The sequence below is a fragment of the Cricetulus griseus genome, chromosome 3 (assembly GCF_003668045.3).
Source record: "Cricetulus griseus strain 17A/GY chromosome 3, alternate assembly CriGri-PICRH-1.0, whole genome shotgun sequence".
NCBI lineage: Eukaryota > Metazoa > Chordata > Mammalia > Rodentia > Cricetidae > Cricetulus > Cricetulus griseus.
In genome coordinates this window covers 145,834,940-145,859,510 of record NC_048596.1, presented here as the reverse complement: position 1 = coordinate 145,859,510, position 24,571 = coordinate 145,834,940, and the positions used below count along the sequence as shown (strand labels likewise).

General features: G+C 44.2%; 1 protein-coding gene across 1 annotated transcript; it reads left to right on the top strand.

Annotated features, from left to right (window-relative positions):
- The first annotated feature begins 834 nt into the window (after window positions 1-834).
- On the top strand, window positions 835-18,733 carry Csrp3 (cysteine and glycine rich protein 3). Its single transcript, XM_027410486.2, has 6 exons — window positions 835-947; window positions 9,171-9,307; window positions 13,527-13,695; window positions 15,517-15,649; window positions 16,721-16,814; window positions 18,425-18,733. The coding sequence occupies exons 2-6, from the start codon at window positions 9,196-9,198 to the stop codon at window positions 18,499-18,501; spliced, it is 585 nt and encodes a 194-aa protein (XP_027266287.1). The 5' UTR covers window positions 835-947; window positions 9,171-9,195; the 3' UTR covers window positions 18,502-18,733.
- The last annotated feature ends 5,838 nt before the right edge of the window (window positions 18,734-24,571 follow it).

The following is a 24,571-nucleotide window of genomic DNA, read 5'->3' as shown; positions in this document are numbered from 1 at the left end:
ACTGAACATACACACACACACACACACACACACACACACACACACGCACGCACGCACGCACGCACGCACGCACGCACGCACACACGAACGCACGCACACACAGCTTTAAAAGCTGCTATCCTACCAGAATCCTTAAGATCCTTTGCTTTATAGGGCAGTCATCATTGTCTTATTTCTCAGATAAACAAGCTGTGCTGTTTTCCATGATAACACGGATCAAGCATATTTCACTTAAAGCCATGCTATGCCCATCCTTGTGAAATTACAACAAGCCCTATTCTAAACCATGAAATAGTTTACTAATCAAGACTTGAGACTCAAAACTTCTGAGAAAACTTTTCTTCCTTGGATAAACAGGCCTCTGATGATTAGCTGATCTCAACCCCACCTCCCCTGCAAGCCTCCTGGAGGAGATTAGCTAAGAGTGTGCCAGACCCCCATCACTCTTATTTTTAGCTCTGAGTTCTCCTCACAAGTACGGTGACCTGGGTCTTGGAATTCCAGAGGGCTCCCAGGCCTGGCTCATGATTCATTTGCAGGTACCCTGCACTGATTTGCAGAACAGGCAGGGTGTGGGGGAGGGGCTGCAGAAATGATTTTAAACATAAAACCCTTTACTCTTCTTCCAAGTCTTTGGTCAGAAACTGTACACTTCACAAATGCATCCCTTGCTGCCTTAGGCAAATGGCAATTAAAATAGAACCCAACTAATATTGTTCTCCAGGAGGCTCCCGGCTGCCGTGGGGTGGGGGGGCTGGGGAACACAACTAAGGGCTTTGGTCATGGGCTATTTTTGGCAGTTGTGTTACTCATGTCTTATTCACCCCCTCCCCTCAGCCTCCCCTCTGCCCTTCCCTCAGCAAGCCAAGGCTGGTGACAGCCTCAATATATTTAAAGAGGACAAGAGTCCCCTTACTCAGTTGAGCCGACAGAGACCACACAGGCAGGTAAGTGGATTAAACAGGCATTTGGGCCAGGATGACTGACTGACTGGGTGGCCGATGGGACTATATAGAGTTCTACAGAGTGGAGGTATATTTTACAACCAAATCCCAGCACCTACTCTGACTACATATGAGGAGGGTCCATATACTTGATCCACTTGTAGACATAGCAGTTATTTCAAATTCCCTAAAAGCATAACTAATATCGGAGGGTTTAGGGAGTGTGTATGAAAGTCTGGGTTTGATTTCCTGGTATCCTAAAAACAAAAAAAGTTAAGAATTCAAGGGAACCTCTCAAACAGAGCAGCGGGCATGGAATTACTCTGGGTCTAAAGCCACTGTCATAGAGGGGTGTCCCAGTCCTTTGGGTCAGATGGCAGGAAAGCAGAGGAAAAGGGGGTTCAACAGACCTACATGGCAGCCTCTGAACTGCCATTAAGAAGCAGCTGGGTGGCTCTAAGGAAGTCCCTCCCTTAGGGTCTTGGTCTCTTATCATCCAAGGGTTTGATACAAATATAGTGACTTGTTTCTAAACTCTAAAGAACTACACAATTACAAAGCAGCTACCATAGATCCAATAGCACAGAAGAGAGCCCTTCCCAGCTCAAATCATGAAGCTTTGTTACTCACAAGGTGTGGGTGGATGAATGAGATTCCAGGATTCTTGCTTTCAAATAGATACACACCAAAGATGTTCAGTGACAGGCATGCTTTTGGCCATTTAAAATGAATCAAAATTTGTCTTAAAAAAAGAAAGACACTGTGATGCTGAAAGTCAATAAAAGCTCTTACTTAATGGGTGATTAAGTGGCAACGTGATACCTAGTGTTTCCCACAGGTTTCAGTCAAGGATTTTTCTTTAATATCCAGTGAATGAGAAGAGGCTTTAAGCAATGGCCTGGGTGGAAACGCTGTGCAGATCAAAGCTGCTACTTCTAATTTCTGTTCCGGTCTTTAGTCTGGGTGGTGAACCCTCCATAGAGGAGCTAGGTGGCCATTGGAGGGGCTTGTTTAACTGTAGTGTGGTGTGATGTCAGTTAATAGTTTGTGTAAACTGTCTCCTGTCTCAGATTGGGGCAGATGAAGGCACAAGCCACGAAAAAGGGTAGGGGAATGTGGGCAGTCTGTGTTCTCAGTTTACTTTGGGGACTGGGTGTCAAGGGAAACGATATAAGATGAACATGCTATGCTGTTTTCTAAAAAGAAAGATCAGGGATATCTCATGTGAACCAATGCTATGGCCATCTGTATGCAATTACCTCACCTCTCTCAACTATAACATGCTTCATCATTCAGCCAGTTCATTGCAATGTGTATGGAGCTGTTTTATGTCCCAGAACACATGGAGATTTTCCTGATTTGGCTTTGGTTCATTTCTGAACAACCCTCTCATTTGTGCTCAGTGTCAGCATAGCCACTGTTAGGAGGAGCTGTAGCTAAGCCAGGGCTTGGTGTCTGCTCCCAGGCTGGGCTGACAGGTGCTCTGTAGCTTGGACATACAAAATATCTGTGAGGGGCAAGAGAACATATGAGACAGAGGCTGGATGGGGTGAGAGGCAGCATGGGGACAGGGTAAGAGGAGCAAGCAGGAACACCCAACAGGCGAACCACAAGAGCCTCACCCAGAAAGTGGAGACAGAACCATGGTAGATGCAAATCCTTAACTCAAGGGAACAATGAGAAGCAAAGCCAAGAAAACAGAGTCAAAGGTTCAAATTATAGCTCAGAGTATCCCTTAGCTTCCCAGTCTTCACTTTGGGAAGAGTAAAATGCAAGGGTACCACCTAGCTCTAGGGGATGTGTGTGGACTGAATAAGATACAGGGAAGTACTTCACAAACTTAACAGGACTGCATGAATAAATGAAGCCTTTCAGAAAGGGTTCAGGGCCTTCTCAGGGATAGGAAAGATGTCCTGTGAAGTACAAGATGATGACAAAGGTCCAGCAGTCAGTGTGGCTAACAAGCTAGCCAGAAGCAGAAAGGTGATTGACGTGTTTGTTAAGAGGAAGGATATAGCCTAGGAAATACAACTCCAGGCAGGCTGCCTTCCAAGCACCAGCATGCTGCCCAGATGTCTGGGAGCACTTACCGTATAGAGGGCTAGGAGTCATGGCCAAAGAGAAACATGGCACTGCCTAGGTGAAAACTGAGTGTCCCTCCCAGGGAGGGAGGCAGAGAGGGATGCAGGGATCCAGGGGCTGTGACGTAAGGAGACTATACAGAGCTCCACTCTGTATAGGTATGGGTACAGGGATCAGCATCTGATGCTGCTTACCTGTTTTCTTGCCATCTCAGAGTAAGTGTGGGCTTCTTTAGAGTCACAGAAAGTCCTGGAAAAGTCATTCTTTAGGGGAACAAACTAAAGTTCAAGGGACTGTAGCAGCCACACAGGGTCACATGGCCAGAGAGCATTGGAATCAGGATGTGATCAGGGTGCAATGTGGCCTTTAAAGCACAAAGGTCAAAGCAGAACCAAGAATGGCTTCCAAGAGTAGAAGTCAGTCACACTACAGAGATAATTTCAGTGAAGGGTCACTGTGATTGTGTGTTAGTTGGTCTGACCACATGTCCACCATACCTGAGAGCCAATGTTTCTGGTTATTTCTAAGCTTCCCAGGTTTTGTGACAGGTGGTGGTGGAGAGACTTCATATATACACCTGGTCTGTAACATCCTGAGGAAGCTATCCTCTGACCTTGACTCCTATTCTAGGAGTGAAAAGGGTGTGCCTCCCTTCGGCCACAAGGACTCTGTGTGGGCCTGCTTCTCTCCACCTCCCCTCAGCCACAGGGACCTTGTGGCGTGCTTCCATCCAAAGCCCCAGTGATTGGCAAGGCAAGCTCAGTGAGAACTTCGGAGAGGCAGGATGGGCATGAGGCCTTGATCAATGGTACAGGCTGCCTGAGATGGAAACAGGGCCCTGTGCTGGCCACATATGGGTGGCAAACTCTGAGATTCTGAAGTCTGAGAAACACAGTTGATTTGTGGTTTGAAATGAAGATCTATGGAGAGGAAAGACTGAGAGCTTTGTTTGTTTAGCAAAAATCAATTTAAAAACTATAGAGCAAATCACACCAATCAACCATCATAATAATATAAGGGCAACAAAAACCATTGGATCTCTGTGTGCACCAAGAATGAACATGGAGTGCACTGTTATTGCCTTTAGCCTTCTGGGACAAAGCTGCTCCGTTTGCCACGCATAGGGGCTGTGCTCAGGAATCTGAGCCTTGTGCCCAGATTAGACTGTTAGTATTCTGAATGTGCATTGGTTCTTTCCAAAGCTTGTGCCATTTCACACTTAGCTGTCTTCCTTGCTGAATTATGAAGAGGAGAGGCACTTGAGAGGGGGCACTGCTGAGCAGTGTTTCTGCAAAGAGAGATTTCAATCGCTCACAGTTCAGGTCCTTAAACTGGTCTCAGGGCTTGAAGGATTCTAGAAGATGCTTAGGTGTATTGCAGCCACTTAGATGTCCATCCCCACAGGAGAACAGTGAGAGAGACCTCTAACTCTAGGGGAGCCCTTTCCATGTTTGAACACCACAGGTTCCTGGCTTGTCCCTTATATTACCAAGTTGAAGTCCCCAGGACACCTCTTGAGATACTTCCTATGCCCTGTGAAGAGGTGATGAATCTGTAAGGTCTCAGTTCCCACCAGATTATATGCTTGGTCCTGGAAGATACATTGCCACAGAAGCTTGCATATGGGTCAATTTAACTAGCCTTTGAGATGCAGCTCTACCATTTCCTGGCTGTGTGATCTTGGTCAAGCTCTCTAGCTCTCTGTATAGTTTTCACGTCCCTAACATGGAAAACAACACAATTTACTGTGTTGAACTAGTATAAGTACCAAAGATAATATATGAAATGTATTGATGTAAACATGAACAGTGGCCAACATTAGTATGCAAACACAGCTCTGGAGTCAGAGATTGGAGCTCCAATCTAACAATGCGATATAGGACAGGGATATAAATTCTCTAAGGGCATGGTTTCAACAAAATTCACCTGGAAGGGTTACTGGTCATGAGCTACTGCAGTGCCTGGTCCAAGGGCTATGCTCTACAACCTCTGACTTCATGGCAATGTCTGAGATAGTCCTAACTCTAACCATCACCGAGTCCAGACAGTGTTCCTGTAGAACTCTGTTTCAGCCAGTGTAGACAGTTCATCTCACAGTGTGGAGGCTTCTCTTAGGAGTAGCAGGTGAGCCAACAGTAAACTGAACATACCTGCTGAGGTCTCTCTCCAAGTCTGGGCTTAAGCATTTGTCCCAGGTTTTTAAATGGGTCTCTTAGAAGTAACACAGTCACTAAGTGGCCTGTCTTTGTTTACTCCACTTTGCCTTAAAACATCATCTTTCAGTCTTATAGTTACAGGAAAGAAAAGAAAGAGGAAGGGAAAGGAGGAAGGGAAGAAGAAAGGGGTGAAGAAGGAAACCTGGAAGACTGGACAATGAACCCTTTGGCTTTATTTTTAAAAATTCAGATGGCACATGACAGTTTAGAGTAGTGAAAGACTCAGTTAAAACTTATGTTTTATAACTGAGTTACCATTCAGTTTGCAGAATGTGACAGTGTCTGAACCAAAGCAATTCTCTGAGCAGTTCGAAAAGAGTGCTCACTTCAGAAAGGACACGAAAGGTCAGAGAGGTTAATGGTCTTCCTGGACCACACAGCTTTGAAGAGATTAGAAAGGACTAGATTGTAGGCCAGATCTGATACCACTGACTCACTAGAGAGAATTCCCATTTCTCTCTCAAAGTACCATTATTGAAGAAGCCCACTCTAGGCCCTCTCTCACTGGGATCAGGGTAACCAAGATTGTCCAGTCTGTTCCCAGATGGTACAGTAGGCCTCATTTTTTACATCATCCCTATCACTTCTTGTCTCCCTTTTCGACCATGACCTATGACTTGTCTGTGACAACAGCAACCTCAAGAATAGTTCCCGAGAGCAGTGCCAGGTGGTGTGATGGTGACCCAGGTGATAAACAGTGCTGACTGACAGGGAAGCCTATATTTGGTATCCTACCTTCAATGACCCTTGCCAGTTCCAAGCAACACTGATAAACAAATGGCCCATCTCTTGGCTCTGTGCCAAGGTAAATGTTCATCTGGATCCCAGCTCTGGGTGTTGAAATACAGCTATTCCAAAGCAATGCAGAAGCCAAAAAGGCCATCTGTAAGCCAGGACCTAAATGTACTTTCAAATCATAGTGACTTAACTAGCACATTGGTGGTGTTTGAATAGCCTGTAATAAAGTAAAGCATCACATTTGTCTAGGAATAGCTCAGTATTGCTTTAAATTCTCTCCCATCTTCATGACCTTCACAATGGTCCTGTGTACAAGAAGACACTAACATTTAGTTCCCCCAAGTTCAAGTGGTAAATGACAATCAGAGCCCACATTTTCTGATCTAGGACATGTTGTGATACCTTTATACCTTTTGGCTTGTGAGCATTGGAAGAGGAAACCAAAGACACTTTCTTTGTGTAGCTTCCATCGCTGTGCTCCCTTCTTTGCGAATGGAATGTGTGTCTGTTAAGTGAATCTTTGTGTGTTTCTATTTTGAATCCTGATGTATGTAAGGCATAGAGTTATGATCACTTACAAACAAGGTTGTTGAGATGCATTAGCTGGTGAGGAGGTATTATATATAATTTTACCCTCATTTTGAAAAGCTTGCCGAGGATAATGCATAATATATATATATATATATATATATATATATATATATATATATATATATGCCCAAGTGACTTATCAGTCTCCAATTAAGCTTGTGGGGCATGCCGATGAAATCACTGACAAGATGAAATGAGAAATCTGACCTGATGTTGTTTCCACTGGAAGTTTCCATGTCATTTATTCCACAAGGGTCACTGTCATGTTCTCAGATGAAACATATTACACTTCCTTGTTTGTATTATGTTGAAACCCGGGATCAAAATAAACATGAACACAATTATGTGATCCTGCTCTTTTCTAGAAATTGTGTTATCTTTCATAGGTGAAGGATGGATCCAGGAAAAAAAAAGTTAGTGCTGGGCGTTGGTGGCACACGCCTTTAATCCCAGCACTCGGGGAGGTAGAGGCAGGTGGATCTCTGTGAGTTCGAGGCCAGCCTGGTCTCCAGAGCGAGTGCCAGGATAGGCTCCAAAGCTACACAGAGAAACCCTGTCTCAAAAAAACAAAACAAAACAACAAAAAGTTAGCTAAACAATAACCCTAGTTGCTTGCTTTCTATGTAGCCATCATGGCTGAAATGAGTATGTTAGAGAATTTTCAAAATTCATTCCAATTCAAGAGTTTACAGTTTCAATGGAGTCCACCAGCACTACTTAGGCTCTTTTTAGAGAACTTACTATCGCTTTTTGCTAATCCCTAAGTTTGCCTGAAATGCCCTTCCCTTTTTCCTGTATCTGCTGGACTCCTGGTCACTCTTAAAACCCATCTGAATGTGGTCTCTTCTGTGCCCCACAATGCAATCACAGCTGTTTTCTCATCTGAGTTACCACAGCATTCTGGTCCATGGTGTTCTGGCTCCTGTTTCTTTTCTCAGTGTGGGCTTCTCAATGCTGGGACACAACCCACTCACTCTTCCATGTTACCTCCTTGACCCACCACTTAGGACTTGGTACAGTATACCAGTCAGGCTGGTAGCAAGCACTCAGTGAGTGAGTGAATGAATGTAGTGAGTAAATGAATGAATGCAGACTTAATTCCAGCCATTCATCTCTCTCTTTCCACTCCCCTGAGTAAACTGAATGGCAGAATAGAAACTTCTATGAGGTTTCCTGTTTTGAAGTTGTTTCCAAAATTTTTTCTAAATAGGCAGAAAAGACACAGGGAGGAAGCATGGGGTGTTTAAGATGACTTCTAAAGGGAGAGGCATCTCAGAGACACTCAGATTGGGACATTGCCTTCAGCCCAGTGTCAGGTTCAGTGGTCTGTTTTCTGTTTACTCTCTGTTTCTTAGCAAAACTGTCAGTGATGTGAGACTGAGACTCAACCCAGAGAGATAACCCAAGAGGGCTTAGTGCTAATCGCAACTATTATGAGAAGGAACTGTCTTCCCAGAAATGAGAGGGAAGGCCAGAACCGCCTCTTAGAGTAGCCTGATGGTGCTCAGTGTCCATGGTATCATGATGCACCAACCTTCTATGAAGCCAAAGATTCCCTGGGTGCAATCCAGTGCCCTGGGAACATGGCAGGGCTTCAGAAGTCTACTGGATATCAACAGCTCATTCAGATTTACTTCAAGGAGACCAAAAACTTGGGTTCACACTTACAGATCCATGAAAATTATGGCTCACCACTCCCTTTGTGAACATCTCTTAAACACCATTCTCCCTTGAAAAGCTGAGAGACAGGAGGTCTGGCTGTAGGCAGAATGTGTTTCAAAGGTGCAGGGACAGGTCTGTACCATCTCCCACTGAGCCCTGTGAGCTCTTAAGTTCCTTCCCACACACTGAGTCTTCTGGTCCCCTAAACAACACTGTGACACCCCAGAGAAAAGTGTTCGGTCTACCTTGTTAGATTGCTGAGCTACTATAGCGCTGACCCATATGCCTGGCAGTGGTGTTCTTCAACAACAAGTGCTAGAAGCAACGCTTGGCAAGAAAATTTACATATTCTATATGTTTTACCATCTGCAGGCCAAGACTGTAAGCCACTATTCGCAGCATCAATACTGCCTGCTCTGAGGTACACTAAACCAGAACCTTCACTGTACTGAGATCTAAGGTAGACAGACAGAACATGTCACATTCAGAAGCCAATCCTACTTCTGATAACTTCCAAACTTTAGATGACAAAAAATAGTATTAGAAAACAATTTTATGTACATAAGACTAGCCTTCTATTCCTTCCAGGAGCTCTGTGAGATACATAAAGACATCTATTCCTTCCTGGAACCCTGTGAGATAGATACATAGGGACATCTATTCCTTCTAGGAACCCTGTGAGATACATGGGGACAGTGTTGCTGAAATTTAACAGAAGAGGGAACTGAGCTGATTCAATAAACAGATGCCGCAAAGCCTCCAGGGTCTGAGCTACTTGTAGAAGGTAGCCATTTGCTGAGTGAGTGAGAGTGAGTGAGTGAGTGAGTGAGTGAGTGAGTGAATCAGGCTGTTCCCTGGTCCTCAGATCAATGTATTTCTAGGTCAGTTTACCCTCGATGCCATCTAAACCTAGGGTATTTGTTTTATGCCCTCTTAGATTGACCTTGGCCAGAGTCTTCACCATGCCAAACTGGGGCGGAGGTGCAAAATGTGGAGCCTGTGAAAAGACGGTTTACCACGCAGAAGAAATCCAGTGCAATGGGAGGAGCTTCCACAAGACCTGTTTCCACTGCAGTGAGTTGGAAAGACCCCTAGGGGGCTTCTGAGTTCTCGATGAATCCCAATACCATCTGTGACTCTCACAGTGGGGTAGCATGCAGGAGCATGACCAGGAGCTGTGAGAAATACCTATGGGCTCCACTCTAGGAGGCAGAGTGATTCCTCTCCAGCACTTTCTCTAGCCATGCACCAGCCCAGAGGCAGCTTCACCAGGCTCAAAGTTGGGACAAGTGGGCCTGTCCCTGCTTTCTGTGACATTTACGAAGTATGACTTGGCAGAGAAAGGAAACTAGCAGTTGTCTGCAGCCAAACTAGATTTGGCTTTTTGTGTGGCCCTGGTCAGCTGTCACTGCAGCCAGCTGTGACTAGTCTTCCCTAAGAAAGGACTTGGGTTAGGCAGTGGGCAGCACATGCCAGGCTTCGGCATCAGAACTCCATGAAGGAACTTTAGCATCAGCTGCCAGACAGATTTAGAAATGCCAAACTGAGGGAACTCTGAGCTACTGTGACCTACCCGAGGGTCTATCACTTTGGTCAGTCATTTCTTATCTCTAGGCCCAGGTGGCATGCACCTGTAGCAGAGTGAGGGCTAAACCTGAACCTTCAGACTCCTACCCTGGTGCTCCTTGACATCACATCCCAGTCCTTTCCTGGGAGAAATGGACCTTGGCTTTGAGATGGCTGACCACTTTCTCTGCTTCTAGGCCAAAGCAACAGCTCACAGGTTAGCTTTGTTCAGTATCTGTCAGGATTTGTCAACTGGCTCAGTTCTCACCCTTCTGCCCCACTCTAGTGGGTGAAAGGTATCTATCAGTGTAGCTCCAGGTGAACTTCAATACCCAAGTCTAAATGTCCAGGCCGGGAGATACATACTCCAACTGTATCTGCCAGAAATAGTCATGCTGTGTTCCCAACTGCGGTTCCATGCTCCTTTCTCCTTGATGAACATATTTATAGAGGAAAAAGAGGACTGTTCTAGGTGATTAGGTTGACAAACTTACTGATGCTTTGGATTGTAATGATGGGCAATTTGTCAAAACGTCATTTCACGTACCCCTCATATCAATCATTGTTCCCTTATAACTATCTAGAACTTATTATTCATTCCACAAGCCTTCGGCATGTCTAAAAATAGCCAGTGTTTTCTAAAGTGAACAGAATTGGAAAGAATACTGGGACTATACAAGAAGTAAGCTTCAAGTCTAGGCTTTTCCATTCACCAACTATGTAACTTTGGGAAGTTATTTTACCATAGTGGACCTCATCTCTCTCTCTGTAAGATAAAGATCATTTGTTATGGGAGAAAACTGAGGTCGTACACCTGAAAATCCAGCCTTCCAGGCTTTGTCCTGCTTTTATTGACTTTGATGCTATGTAGGAGGTAGAGTGGATGGAAGCTTCCCACTGGGGGTTGTCTTGACTTCCCAGTGGATGGTGCTGGCTGGCTCAGTGGAACCATGAGAGAAGGGTCCCATTTGACCCAGCCCATGGGTGGGATGAGAGCTTAATAGTGTGGGCTTCAGTTGTGTGGGCAGAGGCCTCTGGGGAGGGCACCCTTTTCCATATTATCTCTAAGAGACTTACCAGACTCCTGCCAAATCTCTGCTGACAGGAAACAGGTTCAGAGAGGCAGCTCTACCTCACTTTATCCTACCAGTGTTGTCTTAGATTCTAGATAAACCCCAGGACTGACTGAATCTTCCACTTCAGTTCACCCAGAAGAAATACATGTAAACCACATACATAAATTTAAGCATTCCACAGTAGTCATCATTTTACAATTATACCAATGAGACTAGGTAAAATCAATTTTGAAATAGCTCATTTAACACAATATGTATATGTATATATATATACATATATATATATGAGATATAAGTCAAATATATCTTGTTACTGATGAAATATTTTATGTTCTTTGTGTATTTGCACTGCTTGAAGTTGAAGACAATTTTGTGAGCCTATCAGCACAGCACATCTGGATGGTTGCCATGGGACTGGACAGCACATCACTCTACTGCTGTGTACAAAAGCTCTTCAGGGGCCAGCAGGATGGCTCAGTGGGTGAAGATGACCTGAGTTCAATCCCTGGGACCCATATGATAGGGGGAGAGAAACAATTCCTGCAAATTATCTTCTGCCTTCCACTCACATGCTATCACTCATACTTGTGCACACGCACATGCGTGAACACACACACACACACACACACACACACACACACACACACACACACTGAATAAAATATATTTTTTAAAAAGCCCTTTGAAGGCTGGACTCGGCCAGGCCTTGTGAGACACTCTTCACAAAGCTGTCATAGAGAACTGAGAGTGAAAACTAGGTAGTTCAGAGGAATGGAGGTCAGCGACAGTTCTGTAACTCATGGCTGTAGGACAGGAAGTCACTGATCTCTAATGGCAAGGAAACTCACTAGTCACTCATCCAACATTTGCAGACCCAGGCCCTCTGTCATGATCTGGGATATGAAGGTAGAATAGCCCCTGTCTTCTGTGAGCTGCTGTGGAGAGTGGTAATTAATGGCAACAGGGCAGACCTGGTACTGCCTTTCATGCCCCAGTGTAAGGCATTCCATTTTCCCTAAAGCCTTTTAAAGTCTCTCATGCTATTGGACATTCTCTCAATGACTTAAGACTTTTTGTTTTGTTTTGTATTTTTTTTCATTTTTTTTTTGAGCAAAGACTTTTTAACCTATAGACACGTAAATAAATTCTCTTCCATACATCTGTCTTCCAAGCTACACAACCATTTGCCTCTGGCCCCTCCTACTTCATTCATAATCTTCTTCATTTATGCTTGTTTTAATTACTCTATTTTTAGCAACAAAATGCCATTTCAGAAAGGCATATTAATCTGCAATGATCTCATCCATGCCAGGTTGCTTATAAAGATCACTTGGTGGAACTGTTTTGTTTTGCTTTTTAAAGAAAAAAATAACTTGAATGTACATGTTTTATTATTTCTGAGGTTATGATCTCACTTAACGATTATTACTATAAACACTTAGCAATCATTATTGTAAAGCACTACAGTGTTTTGTTAGGTTGTGGAAATTCTTTATACCTTACAACTGTCTTAATGCTGTGGTAGGTAATAAGCTCTGTGTGTTAAGATCGTTTTTTTTATGCTACAGCCTCCTGGTCAGGGGCCAAACAAGGGCTGCCTGTCCAGGGCTCAGTGAATGTGAGCTGTTCAGGGCAGCTATCTACAATCAGCTGTCCCAAAAGTGAGTGGCGGGGATGAGGATGCCAAGAAAGAATGGGATCCCTGAGTTTGTGTGAGATTAGGGAAAATAGCATTTCCAATAAATTCTTCATGTGTGTTATTAAATATTATAAGATGATTTGACATTTTCATTTATATCTTTAAAAGTTCCACCCTCAGGATTGCCTGTATAACTCAGTAGTAGAGAGCTTTGTCAGAATGCCTGGGGCCCTGGGTTAAATTCCTAACAACACACACAGACACAGACACACAGCCTTTTTGAATTTAAAAAACAACTCTTTCTGCTCTTTCTGTAATCTTTGTCTTCTGGATTTAGTCACTTTACATTTGGGAACGAATGACATAAGGTAAGTATATAGTGGCAAGGCAGCTTGAGCCAATGGGAGACTAAGGGGGCCAGCAAGTCACTTGTGTCCCTTCTGCCCGACCCTTGATGCCAGAACTGGGCACAATATCACAGTTCTCTCCAAAATATCTTAATGAAGGTCAGCAGTGGTGGCTCATGCCTTTAATCCCACCCAGCACTCTGTGAGGTCTATAGAGCTAATTTTAGGACAGCCAAGGTTACATGAAGAACCCCTGTCTGGAAAAATTAAATTAAATAAATAAAACCTTGATGGGTAAGAAATTGCTCCTATAAAACTAAGGTGTAAGTAAGCTGCTCCCACCCTACAACTTCCTGATGCCATTCAGCAGGATTCCTTAGTTGATTAGGAACTCTGTTGCTAGCAGGCCCAAGACAACTTGAGGCAGGGCTGGCTTCTACCCCTTTTCCAGTTGGGTATAGAAAACATACCACTCCTCTTCTCTGAGCCCCTTTCCTCATCTGCAAGGCCAGGTCTCTCTTGGGAGTGACTCAGAACAGAGGCTCTGGATGTACCAGGAATCACACAGATGTGTTCTTGGCCTGGGACTCTGAACATAGACAGCATTGGGAGCAGGAGAGATGGGAGGTCAACCCTAACTCCCTGACTCTTCCTCTCCTCTGCAGTGGCCTGCAGGAAGGCTCTGGACAGCACCACAGTGGCAGCTCATGAGTCAGAGATCTACTGTAAGGTCTGCTATGGGCGCAGGTATGGCCCCAAGGGGATCGGGTTTGGACAAGGCGCTGGCTGCCTCAGCACGGACACAGGCGAGCACCTTGGCCTGCAGTTCCAACAGTAAGTGACTGCCATGCTTCTTCCCTCTCTGCTAGTCTCCAATTATCAAGACAGTTCATTCTGTTCCCATAGTAACATTTTCTGGAAGTGGGAGAATGGACTCTATTGTTGACTTGCCAACAATAGGAATACTCACTCTGACCAAGTCCTAACAATGTGTTGTCTCTCTCTTTAAATTATCTGCTTTTCTAAAGGGCAATTACTTTTACATGATGGTTCTCAGTTTGCATTTCAAGAGAAAACCCAGAATGTACAGATGTTCCATTATTTGACCTTTGCAAACTGCATGGAGTCTCTTTTCTTCTCCTTTGAGAGCTTCTGTGTAAATCACATTAATACAGCAGGAAAGCCATGGTCACTCTCTGTGTGCTTGTCAGTAAAGATTTCTTTCTTAGATTGTAAGATGAGTAATGTTTGCAATGCAAGAGGAAGGGTCTGGAGCGGACCCTCAGGAGGAAACAGCAATCTTGATGGTTTTGGGCTTCCTTGGCTTCCTGATGCCATACCCATACAGTACCAATGTCCCCCAACACAATCCTAAGGGTGTGGGGTATCACAATGGCCACTGCCAGCTCAATCTGCACCCCCCGGTTTCACTGTTGATCATCACTGACCACTGGCCAGATTTAAAAATAGTCTAATGGTGGCTGGTCCACAGCTGCTGTCTGGCCAACTGGTATCTGACTGGGCTTAGTCCTGTCGTGATTGTCCAGAAAGAACTAACTGAACTGAGTAAGTACCTCGGAGAGCAGTTTGTCATTTGGTCTTTTAAGAAGAGAGTAATCCACCATAGAATGTAGTGAGAGATCCAACCAGTGTCACCTGTGGTGCTGACCATGCCCGTTTGGGTGTGGTCACAGGTGCACACTTGAGTGTGTGGGATTTGGTCTGGGGTCCGGGACACACTTGATCTCTCTGGGTTCTGGTTGGGTCAAGGAGAGCAGCTGGATGTGGATCCTTGGAGCTGGAACTTGTGGGTCATAGGTTTCTCTTGTAAGTGACTTCTCCCCGAATAAAATTAATCTATATTTATCCTAGTCCCATGTATCTTAATCTGTACATCTACAATAGAGCCTGGAAACTTGGAGGGACTTGTGCTTGCATGTTAAGCAGAGTTTGTCTCTATTATTTTTCTCTCATTACTCTCCATCCCAGTCAGTGGTCTAATGTTAAAGACAAAGAAGTGATAACAACTGCATGTAATCTTGCATTATCTAAAGCCTTCTTTCTGACATTGGGAAACAGTGAAAAGCCTTTGGAGACCTTGGTGTCTTCCTAGCTCCATCAGCCAGGAGATGCCTAGTCTTATTCCTGTTGGACCTCCGCTCTTCTCACTGTCCATATCTACTTCAAACAGTGGTAGGGTCAGGAGATACCACGTATAAAGGAACTTCAAAGACTAAAAATGCAAGGAGCTGAGTCTTTGCCTCTATTTTGGATACTGCTCTCAAGAGGACAGGTGACTTTGGGAAAAGTGTGCAAGATAACCAGCTGGCTTCATGATAGTATAAAAAAATCAAAAGGAAAAAGCAAACCAATGATAACACATGGTCATGCAAGGAACACTCACTGAAGTGTGAAAGGGAAGACATAAAGCCATCAGTGCTAACACACACTAGCCCATCCACACCAACAGGTGCTGTCGTCACAGCCTTAACCCAACAATCATATTTAACCTTCTCAACAACTGAGACCCGTCCCATGATTACACCCATTTGTAGATGAAAGAAAGAGGCACAGCGGAGTGAGGTACTTCATGAGAGACACAATTTTCAAACTATGTGCCAAGGGCAATCTTCATTCCACTTATGTTTCCACCAGATCTCCAAAGCCGGCACGTGCAGCCACCACAAGCAACCCTTCCAAGTTCTCTGCAAAGTTTGGAGAATCAGAGAAGTGTCCACGATGCGGGAAGTCAGTGTATGCTGCTGAGAAGGTCATGGGAGGTGGTAAGGTGAGGATGTCTGGGTGAGCCAAATGGCAGTTTCTCATCTCCACTGGATCTATGGGAGAAATTAAATCCATAGGGATTGTGGGTGGGGACCAGACCCTTCATTCTCCTTAGCTCCCACAACCTGTTTAGAAGGCACACATTCCCCCCATTTTGTGCCCTTTGAGAACTACAGCTAGTGGGTTTGTCACAATAAGAATGTACTGGGGGAGGGGGCAGAAATGCAGTTAGGCGTCATGGATACAAAGGTGCACAAGTCCCTCTTCCTTCTCCCATGTTTCTGTGTCCCATCCCTCTAGAGGTTTCAGCCCTGGAAACCCATCACCCCTGTGTAACTCAGCCTGATTCTGCTATCACACACTTGTACATATTCTGGCTCAGGAAAAGTTAAGTGTACACAGAAACACGCACTGCCCTGAGTATTGGTTTCAAGCCCAACGCCAGGGTGTTCACCAAAGGAACTGGACCCTGGGAAAGAAAAGCTGTGTTTATTCCATATAAGGAGAAAGGGAGACATGAAGGGCTTGCAGCTTAGGGTGTCCCCATACAAAGATTGCCCATTTGTAGATATAGAAGAGCTCCCAGGCAGACAGGGATGTGTAGGAGAGAGGTGGCCTATTGGAAGCCAAGCCATACATCTCTCTGCCATCATAGTAACAGAGAACAAAAACAAGTGGCTTGCCTGGATAATTGCCTAGTTCCTCCCCTTCACTTCCTTGAACTGCATATGTAATATAAACATTACCATTGTCTCATGGACAAGTCTTTCTTGACCAGTTTGTCCCCGGGATCTTGTCACTCTGGGGAAGACCTTTCCTGCTGAGTTTATTCTGAAGAAACACACATGCAAATTGTCATTATAAATCCATTAGCAGGGTTCCAAGAATTTCTGGAGAAAGTCATTGCATCTTTTTTTTTTCTTGAAACCCCTGGCATTATTAGTTGAGGACCCTCTTTTGTAACAGAAAGACCATGGCAGTCACACTACTTTGTGTGCTGCTGGTCAGTGCCCTTGAAGTGGAACTACAATGTGATGCTTACCTCCCTGATAAGTAACTCTCTCCTGACTCCCAGCCTTGGCACAAGACCTGCTTCCGTTGTGCCATCTGTGGGAAGAGTCTGGAGTCCACAAATGTCACAGACAAGGATGGGGAGCTTTACTGCAAAGGTAAGTGGCTGCAGACTTTCTTGAAACTTGGTTTTCCAAGGGCCTGAGATGATGGGAACTACATTTGCCAGGAGTCAGGCTACTCAGCTTGGCAGTATGGGCTCTTGGAAGGTAGCAGAACTGTCCAATGGAAAGGGTGCAGCCATTGGCCCTGTCTCAGGGCATTAGGGCCTGAAAGAGTGATAAGGAAGAAGAGTGAAACTCAAGCATCTTTCTCTGTGTGGGAGGCAGATAGGGTTGTCTGGCTGAGTGAAAGATCATCCTGGCTTCATCTGTATGCCTCCCCATCTCCCATAATGTTTCTACTCTCCTGACATTTGCTTCTGATGTTGCAAGCCACTTAGCAACCACAGGGACAGAACTGTCTTTTGTCCTGATCCATCCAGCTCTGCCCTTAAACTGCTTTTATAATCCCTTGGTCATGTATAAAGATGGTGAGGCCCAGCTCCTTCCTGATGTCAAGAAAAGAGGACACACCAGGGAGCAAAGACAGTATGTCCTCAACCCTATGGGATCTCTAAGGCATATTCTGGAGTTCAGAACACCTAATGAAGGTGTTCAAGAAGCTTCAAATGTGTGTGTTGGAGAGAAAGAGAGAGAGAGAGAGAGAGAGAGAGAGAGAGAGAGAGAGAGAGAGAGAGAGAGAGAGTGAGGTGGTTTAAAGAGAGATTGATAATTGAACTAGGTACCAGGTGTGGCAGCACACACCTGTAATAATCCCCACACCTTCAGGTAAAGTGGTGCACACTTTCCCAGCACTCGGGAGGCAGAGGCAGGCAGATTTCTGAGTTCCAGGCCAGCCTGATCTATAGAGCAAGTTCCAGGACAACCAGGGCTACACAGAGAAGCCCAGTCTCGAAACAACAACAAACCAAACAAAAAAACAAAACAAAATAAAAATCCCTACACCTGGAAGGCAGAAGCAAGTAAACAGCAAATTCAAGGCCAGGATGAGTTGTAGGACTTTCTCAAACAGAGCCAAAGACCATAGATTGCCAAAACTTTCCCCACACAGGATGGGAATTCACTTGGTCTGACAGGAAGAAGAGATATAGGTCACAAGACCCTAAAATCTTGCTGTAGCCATAAAAAAACCCAGCAAGCAAAGAAGCGTTTCCAAGTGAAAAACCATAAAGAATGAAAGTGGAGCTACAGTGGAGAACGTTCTCCACAGAGGAGTGGGGTGATGCTGACGACAGTCCTCTTGGCTTGCAGGGCAATGTGGGCTTGGGAAGGGGCATTCCAGGAACAGGGAACAGCAACAGGAGACATTACAGCACAATACAGGAACTGCAAGCACTTCTGAATGCCTGGTGGACAGGGCAGGCAGAGAGAGAGTGCGAGCCCTGGGCAACCTCAGGGTGTAAGGCTGGGTGGGCAGGCAATTCGAGTTGGCTTTTGTGGACTAGCATATAAGAAAGTGTCAGTAACACTATCAAATGCAAAGATGTATAAACAAAGATTACTAGCAAATCTAAGCACAGTTTTGTTTCTTTAAAAGTTAAATTCATCAAAGGCTACTACTGGCAAGTAAGAATGATGATGTTTAGACAGGACCTAAAATACCAATGCTAATCAATATATTCTCTCTCTCATCTTCTGGTTCACAGTTTGCTATGCTAAAAATTTTGGCCCCACAGGCATTGGGTTTGGCGGCCTTACACAGCAAGTGGAAAAGAAAGAGTGAAATGGTGTGCATTCTCACAACCCTACCAGCCACCGACAGTGCCAAGTAATCCCACAGATGCAGAGTTTGCCCCAAACAGCCCCCTTTGTAGCTGGACAGCATTTCTCTTCAGGAGCAGTCATAGGCTGCACCCAAGTAATAAGAGACCTGTGGAAGAAAACACCAGAAATGCAAGCTGCAGCAGATGCTTCATCATTTACTGATCTTGGTGTGGGAGAGGGAATAAATGTTTTAGTGGTACTGTGTCTGTCTTCTTTGCAGACAGGGTAAGGCTTTAAAGAGGAGAGAACTGGTTTTAAAAAACTAGCTGCAGAGGATGAATGTCTGTATCAGCCATGAAAAGAGACAGGAAAAAGAGGTAAAGGAAGACAGTGTCCCAGACAGGAGTGTCTCCCTCATCACTGAGACTACAGAAGACAACAGGAGGTCCAAGGAAATCGAGAGCACAAAGCAAATTCTAAGAGGAAAATCAAAACTAATAAAATGAGTGAAAGATTTATCCTTTTGTCCCATCATGGGCTTTGCAAAACTATGGAAACTGGAAAATAACAACAAAGCTTGACATATGGTTCTGTGTTACAAATTACAGGAGCATTTTCTCTTACTCTACAATTCCTTGGGGGTTTAGCAATTTTCTTAAAACCTCTTACATCAAATTGCTGGCCTCACTAATGAAACACAGCCCATTAGACATGTTTTTCTCTGCCTCTCGGTAGCTTGAATATGTGTATCTTCTTTAAGCAACTACACTGTTTTTTCCCACCTCTCCAATTCCTTAATTACTTGGAATACAAATATAAATCACTTGATCAAAGCTATGAAAACTAGGCGAAACGATTGGTTTCTCTATTCTCTGAGTCCCAAGTAAGGCTGTCTTTAAAACAAGCAGTCACTTAGCACTGCTCATGTGCTGCCTTAGACAAGGTCCTACTTGGATTTTAAGAACAACACACTATTTTGCCTTGTAATAGACTCCAGGCTTGCCCAGGAGTCGAAGACACATGTGTGACATAATTGCAGGACAATGCAGCTTCCTCCTCCTCTGCTGCATTTCAGATACCAGCCCCACCAAGTAAACACCCAGGAGACAGAAGCCAAAACTGTCACCATCAGCTTTGCCCTGTCCCTCATCTCCCCTGCTCCACTCCTTATGCCTCTTTGTTTCTGACTCGAGGGTACTTCTAGAAGTCGTCTCTCCATCCCCATTTGGTGTATGCATTAGTTTACTAGGGCTGCTGTAATAAAGTACCACAGACGGGGTAGCTCAACAAATAGAAAAGTCCTCCCATGCTGAAAGCCTATGATCAAGGGTTAACATGGTTGGCTTCTTTTAAGTCTCATTCCTTGGCTTATCCAGGCTACCTCTTGTCTTCACAGGATCTTCCCACTGAGTGTGTCTATGTCCAAAAGCTGGCTGTCAATCAAGGCCTATCCATATGACCTGCTCCAATCCTAATTTCTCTAAAGGTTTTATCTCCAAATATAGTCATATTCTGAGGGACTACATGTGAATTCTGGGGAGGCTATTCCACCCAGTGAAAGCCTAGGTCCTTCAACTTACCCTCCACAAAAGTCCAAGCTACACTCAGATTTAAATCTGTCCTAACATACCCTGTACTCTATGCCTACCACGTCTTTGCTGATGCTCTTCTTTCTGCTTTAAATTCCTAGAAAATGGAGATCCCCTCCATCTTTATTCCTTAACCAAGTTAATTGCTTTTTGAAGTACCTGGGCAGATTAACCCACCTTTGCACTCCCATGACCGGGGTGCAATCTCCTTGCACTGAATTTTGAATTTCCTTGCATCCTTATTAGAATGTGATACTCTTTCATTTGTAACATTCAACAAATCAAAGGCACTTCATAAATATTTGTTGAATGCAGTGGAAGAGAACAGAAACCAGGCACAACACAGGATGTGCTAGAATTGAAGACATGCAGTGAAGAAACTTAGAAAGAAAATCGAAGAATCTCATGTTGGACACTGGAGTTCTCTGCTTCTTGGGCACGCGAATCCACTTCATTTCCTAGACTCTTTTGTTACTGTCTGGGACAGATGATGGGATTCGGCCAATGGAGCCCTGTCTGCCAAAGTTTCTTGGAAGAGTCTTCGTGCTCTCTCCCCACCACTAGATATAGAAAGTGCATTAGGGGCGGCACGACCCCTACCAAGGTGAGTGTACCCTCTGCTCCTGCCCTACTCCTACCCAACATCCCATTCACCCCTTCAGCAAAGTAGCAGGTTACAAAATCAACTCAAAAAAATCAATAGCCCTACTATATACAGATGATAAATGCAATGAGAAAGAAATCAGAGAAACGTCACCCTTCACAATATCCATAAGCAACATAAAATATCTTGGGGTAACACTAACCAAAAAAGTGAAAGAGCTGTACAGTAAGAAATTTGAGTCTTAAAGAAAGAAATTAAAGAAGATACCAGAAAATGGAAAGATCTCCCATGCTCTTGGATAGGTAGAATCAACATAGTAAAAATGGCAACCTTGCCAAAAGTAATCTACAGAGTCAATGCAATCCCCATCAAAATCCCAACACAGTTCTTCACAGACCTTGAAAGAACAATACTCAACTTTATATGGAAAAACAAAAAGCCCAGGATAGCCAAAACAACTCTATACAAGAAAGAAACTTCCAGAGGCATCACCATCCCTGACTTCAAGCTCTATTACAGAGCTATAGTCGTGAAAACAGCTTGGTATTGGCACAAAAATAGACAGATAGACCAATGGAATTGAATTGAAAACCCTGATATTAACCCACACATGTATGAACACCTGATTTTTGACAAAGCAGCTAAATCTATAAGTGGAAAAAAGAAAACATCTTCAACAAATGGTGCTGGTACTGGATTCGGACATGCAGATGATTGCAGAAGATCCATATCTGTCACCATGCACAAAACTTAAGTCCAAATGGATCAAAGATCTCAACATAAATCCAGCTACACTTAGTCTTCTAGTAGAGAAAGTGGGAGATAACCTTGAACAAATTGGTACAGGAGACCACTTCCTGAACATTACACCAGTAGCACAGACATTGAGATCAACAATTAATAAATGGGACCTCCTGAAACTGAGAAGCTTCTGTAAGGCAAAAGTCACTAAGACAGTCAGTAAGACAAAACGACAGCCCACAGAATGGGAAAAGATCTTCACCAACCCCACATCTGACAGAGGGCTGATTTCCAAAATATACAATGAACTCAAGAAGCTAGTCGCCAAAACACCAAACAATGAAATAAAAAAATCTGGTGCAGAACTAAATAGAGAATTCTCAACAGAGGAATCTGAAATGGCTGAAAGACACTTAAGAAAGTGCTCAAAATCCTTGGCCATCAGAGAAATGCAACTCAAAACAATTCTGAGATACCATCTTATACTGGCCAGAATGGCTAAAATCAAAAATACCAATGATAATCTAGGCTGGAGAGGATGTGGAGAAAAAGGAACACTCCACCATTGCTGATAGGAGTGCAAACTTGTAAGACCACTTTGGAAATCAGTATGGCAGTGGCTCAGAAAACTGGGAATCAGTCTACCTCAAGATCCAGCAATTCTTCTCTTGAGTGTATACCCAAATAATGCATGTCCATACAACAAGGGCATATGTTCAACCATGTTCATATCAGCATTGTTTGTAATAGCCAGAACCTGGAAGCAACCTATATACCCCTCAACTGAAGAATGGATAGAGAAATGTGATACATTTATACAATGGAGTACTACTCAGCAGAAAAAAGCAATGGAATCTTGAAATTCACAGGCAAATGGAACTAGAAGAAACCATCGTGAGTGAGGTAACCCAGTCACAAAAAGACACATGGTATGTACTCACTCATATATGAATTTTAGACATAGAGCAAAGGATTACTAGCATACAATCCTCTTCACCAAAGAAACTAGGAAACAAGAAGGACTCTAAGAGAAAAATGCATGGACCCCGGAGAATGGGAAGGGCCGGATGTCCTGAGCTAATTGGGAGCATGAAGGTAGGGGAGAGGGAGCTGGCAGAATGAGAGGAGAAGAGGAGGGAAGAAGAGGAAACAGAGGAGCAGAAATGTTGAATTGGGGGAAGAATAGAAGAGAGCAGGATGAGAGATATTATAACAGAGGGAGCCATTATAGGTCCAAGGAGAGATCTGGCACTAGGGAAGATTTCCAGAGATCTACAAGGATGACACGAACTGACAATCCAGGCAATGGTGGAGAGGATACCCTAAATGCCCTTCCCCTATAAGGAGACTGATGACTACTTTATATGCCACCCTAGAGCCCTCATCCAGTGGCTGATGGAAGCAGAGGCAGACACCCACAACTAAACACTGAACTGAACTCTGGAACCCAGTTGCAGAGAGGGAGGAATGAAGATCAAAGGGGTCGGTACCAGGCTGGTGAAACCCACAGAAACAGCTGGCCTGAACAAGGGGGAGCACATGGAGCCCAGACTGCTGTCTGGGAGGCCAGTACAGGACTGATCCAGACCCCTGAACATAGATGTCAATGAGGAGTCCTCCGCACTCTATGGGGCCCCTGGTAGTGGATCAGTATTTTTCCCTGGTGTAAGAAGGGACTTTGAGAGCCCATCCCACGTGAAGGGATGCTCTCTTGGCCTGGACACATAGGGGAGGGCCTAGGCCTGGCCCAGGACGATGTGGTGGGCTTTGGAGAGCCCCCATGGAGGGCCCTACTCTGCCTGGGGGGCTGAGGGAGGGTGGAGTGGGAGGCAGGTAGGAGGATTGGGGGGAGGGGACGGAGAGAGAGAGGAAGGATTGACATGTTAAGCAAGCTTGTTCCTAATTTGAACTAATAAAAAAGAAAGTGCATTAGTCCTGGAAACATTCAGTAATGGTGAGTCTCTGAGTGGAAGGACACCTGCTGACAGCTAGATGGTGACATAAGAAATGAGCCTTATGCTGTGTTTAGACACCAGTGCTGAGGATATTTAAAGCCATTGAGGAGATGTTTATTATCATATTAATTCCCTTGACTGATGCACACTTGAAATATCAATTTACTACAACTAAGTTATCCTACTCCTGTTGCTTTGGAGTCCACCCTGTCCTTTGTAAATACTACCATTCACAAACACTTCCTTGATAGTATCCACTGAGTCCTCCTTAGCCTCTAAATTCCTATGTCTTATTTGCATTACTCTGAATGGCTTTTAATGTTTGCTACCTTATTCTACAATTTCACTTATATTAGCTTTCCCTCTGTCTTAAAAGCTCCATGATTATAATAGCTTAATAAATCACTATGAAATGCACTTTCCATCCGTAAAGACCTGGAACATGTTGGTTCCGAAGGTCTCAGGTACAGAATTTGAATTTGAGTCCTGGCTTCTTACCTAGTCTCCTTCATTCTGATCTAAATGTTCTGTGGACAATTTGGGAAAACTTACTTGATATATGTGGTTTGTATGAAAATGACCCCTATAGGTCGATAGGGAATGGCACTATTGGCTATGACCTTGTTGGAGTAGATGTGGCTTTGTTGGAGAAAGTGTGTCACTGGTGGTGGGCATTTAGGTTTCAGAAGCTCAAGCCAGGCCCAGTGGCACACTCTCTTTTCCTGCTTCCTGAGTGCCACCATGCTTTTGCCATGGCAGTAATGCAGTAAACCTCTGAACTGAAAGCCACAAGCCACCCTCAATTAAACGTTTCCCTTCGTAACAGTTGCCATGGTCATGGTGTCTCTTCACAGCAATAAAACACTAAAGTATTAGGGGCTGGTGAGAAAGGGAGAGAATATAGCTTGGAAAAGTTGTACCTACTATCTGTGACTCTGATTATATGACTTACTTAAAAATCCTTTATTTCATTCAACACATTAATTCAAATATTTATTGTATGAACACTGTAGTAGGTAATATTCTAGGTGATTGGCACTCTACAGGGCAACCACACTAAACATCCGTATGACCTTAGAGAAGATACTCATTTCTTTTGCAATTAGGTCCTTCCTGGTGGAAGAAACAAGGATCCTTGAAGAACTGAACAGTGGCCCAGAATGACACTGGTACAATAAAACAGTATCATTCAGGGGTTCA

Bases quoted from the DNA above. Each gene is read 5' to 3' on its own strand.
- Csrp3 (XM_027410486.2), top strand. From the start codon at position 9,196: ATGCCAAACTGGGGCGGAGGTGCAAAATGTGGAGCCTGTGAAAAGACG. The intron at 9,308-13,526 runs GTGAGTTGGAAA...TCTCCTCTGCAG, and splicing joins CAAGACCTGTTTCCACTGCA to TGGCCTGCAGGAAGGCTCTG. The intron at 13,696-15,516 runs GTAAGTGACTGC...TGTTTCCACCAG, and splicing joins CTTGGCCTGCAGTTCCAACA to ATCTCCAAAGCCGGCACGTG.